We start from the raw sequence: 5,433 nt of genomic DNA, 5'->3' as shown, positions 1-5,433 counted from the left end.
GGAAGAAAAAAGATTAAAATATAGTCATCATCCTTAATTTGAAACAGTATTGTATTATTTAAATAAATGTTATGATTTTCAAAATTAACACCTTTATGCCATTGATTAGATCTTGATTCACAAATTACAGAAGAATCTGGAAAAAACATAATAAAGAAAAACTAAGGTACAAGCCATTCCAAACCACACAAAATTCTATAAAAATATAAGAATAAAGTCGGTAAATAAAAACCAGGGCTGATGAGGTAATTTAAACCCATATAAGAAAATATAAGCCCAAAAAAGAAGGAAAAAGCCAAAACATTTCCGTGCTCATAATGATTAGGGGAAAGGAAAAAAAGTAGGGCTACGGGAAAAAGTCCTCCAGTAAAAAAATATTTACACGTCATGCCATGCGCATTGTATTGGCCTTTAGGAAGCCGCCGAGGGCTGATGGGCGAAAGGATAGAACCGGGGATTAGGGAAGAGAGAAGCAACGAAGGGGACCGGCGGCTTATCAGAACCGGCAGGAGGATTTGAACCGGCAGTGGAAGATGGGTTTGTAGCGGCTGTTGAGGAAGAATTGGAGGATACGCGCTCGCAGGAGGGGCACATGGAGAGAGTGGTGGCAGGAAGCTGCATGTAGAAGGGTTGTGAGGACTTGAGGGCTCGGAGTTCGGATAACTCCTTTTGAAGCCGACGGTTTTCTTCCGTAAGAGTTTCACAGCACCGCTTCAACTGTTCGCAGTCCAGCTCCGTTTGTTTCAGCTTAGTTCTGCGCCCATTCCAATATGTATATACTTGTTAGATTAGTTAATCTAGACATAAAAGCTATCTGTTTGCAGAATTAAAATGAAGTCTTATACTTGTTAGATTAGTTAATCTAGAAATTTGATTAAGATAGCAACAAACATACCGTGCACGACGATTTTGAAACCAAACTTCAACCTGCCGGGGCCGAAGATTAAGCTGCTTAGCAAGAGCAAGCTTCTGCTTCTGATGCCATAAACACAAGAGTGAGATAAATCTTCAATAGATCAAAAATTAATGGATGAAACAATAACTCAAACTGAGTCGAAATCATACCGGGTTGAGGGTGCTGTGCTCCTTGAAGCTCTCCTCAAGGAAAGCGGACTGCTCCTTGGAAAGTCGGAGCTTCTTCCTCGACCCGCTGTTGTCCTCCTCGTCGCTCGCCCTTGACGACGACCTCTCCATGACCGTCGCCGCAAGCCCAACTCCACCACCAAAGTCCACATGGAAGGATGAAGCTGCACTGTTCGGTGATGATGACACGGCAGCCGTGTCTTCCGCTGATGGAGCCTGGTTCGCATCCAAAACCCGAGCTGTGACCTCCAAACTCCCTGTTTTTGCCGAAATCTAAAATTAGAAGTTAAGTATATCGAAATACGGAAGTAAGACAGTGATGACATGAAAGGGCAGGCTTATAAACATAAAAAGGGCGGGGAAATTGAAAAGATCGATCCATGTTTCCGCATCATTATTGAATAACAATCTAAAGAAAAAAAATTTATCTTTTCATTACTTACTGTCCTCCGTCGACCATGGAAACCCCATTTCATGGTGAGAAAAGGGAACAAGGGGGAGAAGGTTAAGCTGAACCAAAGAATCCACAGACCTTCTTGTCTCTGTCTCGTCCAGCTCTAAATTTTTCTCTCCAATCTCTTCTTCATTTTCTTCGCATCTTCCGTCTCGCCCAACTCCTACCTCCATGCAAAATCCCAGCTTCAATTTGGTACTCGGCCCTACGCCGCCGATAATCTTCTCCGCTGGCCTGGCCGGCGGCTCTCCCAAGCTAAGCCCCAGCTCCATCTCTGAACGATCAGAACAAAGCACAGTGTAGAAATAAAGGGGCGGGCAATGACGCGAAAGGTTGAACAGAGGAGACCGTTTATAAAAAGCCTTAGAAGAATATAAACAGAGGGAGAGCGTTAGGAGGGATTAAATTGATGGCTTGTTCGGATGAGTTTGACCGACAAATCCAGGTTGACAAAACACACGTGACCCGCAAAAGGGTAGCAAAAGCGATTTAAAAACCATAAAACAAAAAGAAAAATTGTTGATTAAACATTAAAACAGCTTTTTACACTGAACGCTAACATCATTATTTTCATATTCATGGCATTATTATATTGACTCTTAGCTCGACTAGATAATTTTATTACCTTATTAAGATTGTTTTGCAGACCGACCCACCCTGGTATTTTCGCAGCGAGGGGACAAATGACGGACACAGATATTAATGTTGGAATCGCAAATTATTATATTGTTGTCTTCCTTCTATTTTAAATGCTTTTGTAGTGTTGCATTAAAAAAATACATTTACTTCGAGGACAATAGTGGCGAGGCGGGACAAATAGGCAACAGGTTGGGTCACTGGCTGTAATCATAGATGATGATAGCAACTGTTGCATGCAAAGTTTGGGCTTTGGGCTGGATTTAAATGCTGCTAATTTTCTCATAGTTGAACGTACGGGTGTAAATCAGTCCTCTGATTTTTGTTTTCTTTTGTTTCATTTATTTAATATTATTTATGTTTGAAATAAATTTTATTGGATAGCTTGTGAAAGTCATATTCAAGCCCAAATTAATTTAAATTTGAAATCGCTGATTACATAAACTTTTATATTTTTTATTTCAATATTTGACTTACAATAAAATTTTTACGCTAGTTTAGCTCGAGTTCGGCTCGAATGTGAGTTACATAAACTTTTATAATTTTTATTTCAATATTTGACTTACAATAAAATTTTTATTTTAGTATATTTCTAAAATAAGAAATATGAACTCTTTTCATTACCTAATCACAAATAAAATTTTTATTTTAACATACTTCCAATATAAGAAGTGAATTCTTCCCATCTCTTAAACTTTTATTTTGCTACGACTATTATGTAGAATTTCTAATTGGAATTATTTCTCAAATAGGAGATGTGGAACTAAAAGAAGGGGTGGAAAAGATAGACATTTTCATATGTACCACATAATTCATATGTATTTACTAATATATCACATAAAGAAAATATGCTTTCTGGGAAAATATCTTGACATTTAGGGTGTGTTTGCCGCAGCAGCAGCTTATTAAAAAGCTGTTGATAAGCAGTTGCCGCAGATAAGCTGTTGTGTGGCAGTGGATCCTGATAAGCTAACTGCTATTTAGTTTTTGTTGTTGGTAAATTACTGTTTTGCAGTTATTTCTGGATAAAGAGCATTCGTCCCCTGTGCATCAATGCTGTTTGAAACATAACTATCACAACAATATATTTGATACTTGAGAAGCAAAAATCCACTTCATAATAGTACAAAAAATATAATATGCATCTCACCTAACAATGGGTATCAAGAATGTTAAAGAAAAGGGAAAATTTTTTTAAAATAACATTTAAAATGTGATAATATTAGTTTTAAAATGTTGACGGCTTATGTCACTAGTTATGTCATTCTCCAGAAATATCAACCAACCCCAATCATTGTCAGTAGTGGAACCTGACTGAGTATATGTCAATCGGAAGCTCTGTGATTCTCCACGGGCACCTGTAGAACTGTCTTTCGTAGTTATGTGTCTGATGCGACGTCAGTATGAAAGTCTGAAGTACGCAGAAATAGAGCAATCCTCGTGAGATACCTAAATCCATTAATCATTACACATGTATATGACATGAGCAGTAATCAATTACAGATTTATGCGGGCACAAACTCAGACAACTCAGTGCACGAATCCCACCGAACTTATTACCACAAGTAGACAGCATACTTTATAAAATAAAGGTTCTTAGTTGCCTTTAGCTTGCTCAATACCAAACTCATATGTGTCACATATGCATATCACAAAAAAGGCCATCTAGAAGTACTATAGAAACCGTACCATCGAAAAGAAGAGAGGAACTTGGTTGCCTTTATCAGATATTCACATGTGAACCAACCAATGGCGAATAACAAAACAAACCATTTAGAAGAACACACAAGGTCAAACGTCTCATCATGGACCTCACAAAGCCACAAACAAAAAATGAAAAATAATTGAAGAAAGAGAAAAAAATTACATATAACATTCAACTTACAATATCTAAAATATCAATAATACATGAAAAATAAAATAAATATGAACTTTATAAGTCAGAATTGTCCAATCAATATCCAACTATGGCGTCTCCAATCTACTTTCACAAGTCAACCATTTATGTTGCACTTTCACCATCCTGACTGCACCCTTCCCGTGACTCTGACTTTGTCTATGGTATAAATTGACCATCATGAAATTCAAATGCTTCTGATGGGACCTGTATGTGATCATCGTCAGCCATGCTGAAGTCTACAACCGTTCAATAATGATGTCATCAAATGCAGTTGTGGAACAACATTGTAGACACTAAAATCAGAACCTATTTTGGTAATGGATATAATGGCATATCACACAGTATGACTCATTTATTCTCTCACACTTTGAACTTTCTTTTAGTTATGTTGCGTAAGAAGGAGTGACTTTTATTAAACATGCCTTCTCTCCTACTAGCAACTCTGCTAGATCTTTCAAAATCAGGAATGTGATATTTTGTATATAGAAATGGCTTCAGATACTCCCTCTATAAGGGATATCTGATGCTGGTTATTTATGTGTTATAAATGTCCACACAAGGCAGCTATACTAAAAAATATGAAGATTAATCATAATAAAATTTACTTTAGTATAATAAGTTTTATCCTTTAAAATATCTAAAGCTACAATTCCTAGAGAGTTAAGGTGTTTTTTCAATATCAATTCGTCACTAAATTGCAAAGGCATGTATACGTATTGCTCAAGAAATAAAGGGATCAAATGAAATTCTAAGTATCAATCCCACGGGGAGGTGAAAATTTGTTCGGAAAATCACACAAAAGCATGATATTTAAACTATAGAAAACTTGAGTGTTAAAATTTGTTTAATGTCACTAAACAAACTAAGTTTACTACACTAATCTCTAAACTTCAAAACTAAATTTACTAAAGCTAAACTTGGTTTTATAATGAATAGTTCAATTTTAAGAAAGCATCTTTCCCCTTACAATGAGATTATATTTAGTGAATTATCAAATTGAGATAAGTTTTATTGTGTCAAATATGAGCATCTATATTCTTTGTCCCTTTTACAAGCGATGAAGAATATTGGCTAATCCATTGTTTAGTCCCTAAATCCGTGGTTAGACTAGGAAGATACTGGCTCTCACTTCAGAGTTACCATATTCCCCTCGCCTGAGGGCTAACATCTCGCTTTAATTTCTAAACTCCTGGACTAAATTAGAGATTTTATCCTGTCACCCTAAAATCTATAATTCTAGGCTCATTAATGAATATTTTCCTATTTATTTTTGCTCAACCGCATGGATTACATTCTCATCCATGAAATTGAATGTGACTCTTACTTTATTGTGGAAAGCATAACCCTCTCGGATCATATG

At 36.6% G+C, this 5,433-nt stretch overlaps 1 protein-coding gene across 2 annotated transcripts; it reads right to left on the bottom strand.

Moving 5' to 3' along the window:
• Positions 1 to 222: 222 nt before the first annotated feature.
• Positions 223 to 1,892, bottom strand: LOC110028772 (homeobox-leucine zipper protein HOX11-like). Of its 2 annotated transcripts, none has more exons than XM_020730756.1 (4): positions 1,527 to 1,892; positions 1,066 to 1,340; positions 896 to 975; positions 223 to 754 (listed from the first exon to the last, which is right to left on the bottom strand). In XM_020730756.1, the coding sequence occupies exons 1-4, from the start codon at positions 1,807 to 1,809 to the stop codon at positions 412 to 414; spliced, it is 981 nt and encodes a 326-aa protein (XP_020586415.1). In that variant the 5' UTR covers positions 1,810 to 1,892; the 3' UTR covers positions 223 to 411. The 2 variants fall into 2 exon arrangements, with proteins under 2 accessions (XP_020586415.1, XP_020586416.1); XM_020730757.1 differs by having other exon boundaries at positions 1,066 to 1,356; positions 1,527 to 1,645.
• Positions 1,893 to 5,433: the final 3,541 nt, after the last annotated feature.

The sequence above is a fragment of the Phalaenopsis equestris genome, unplaced genomic scaffold (genome assembly GCF_001263595.1).
Source record: "Phalaenopsis equestris unplaced genomic scaffold, ASM126359v1 Scaffold000529, whole genome shotgun sequence".
NCBI classification, from domain to species: Eukaryota; Viridiplantae; Streptophyta; class Magnoliopsida; order Asparagales; family Orchidaceae; genus Phalaenopsis; species Phalaenopsis equestris.
Note: the sequence above shows the minus strand (reverse complement) of the source record. Positions and strands in the feature narration are given on the sequence as shown.

Excerpts from the sequence above, each read along its gene's own strand:
- LOC110028772 (XM_020730756.1), bottom strand. The coding sequence starts at position 1,809 with ATGGAGCTGGGGCTTAGCTTGGGAGAGCCGCCGGCCAGGCCAGCGGAG. Across the intron at positions 1,341-1,526 it reads TCCATGGTCGACGGAGGACA|GGAGTTTGGAGGTCACAGCT; the intron begins GTAAGTAATGAA and ends CGGCAAAAACAG. Across the intron at positions 755-895 it reads TTTCAAAATCGTCGTGCACG|AACTAAGCTGAAACAAACGG; the intron begins GTATGTTTGTTG and ends GAATGGGCGCAG.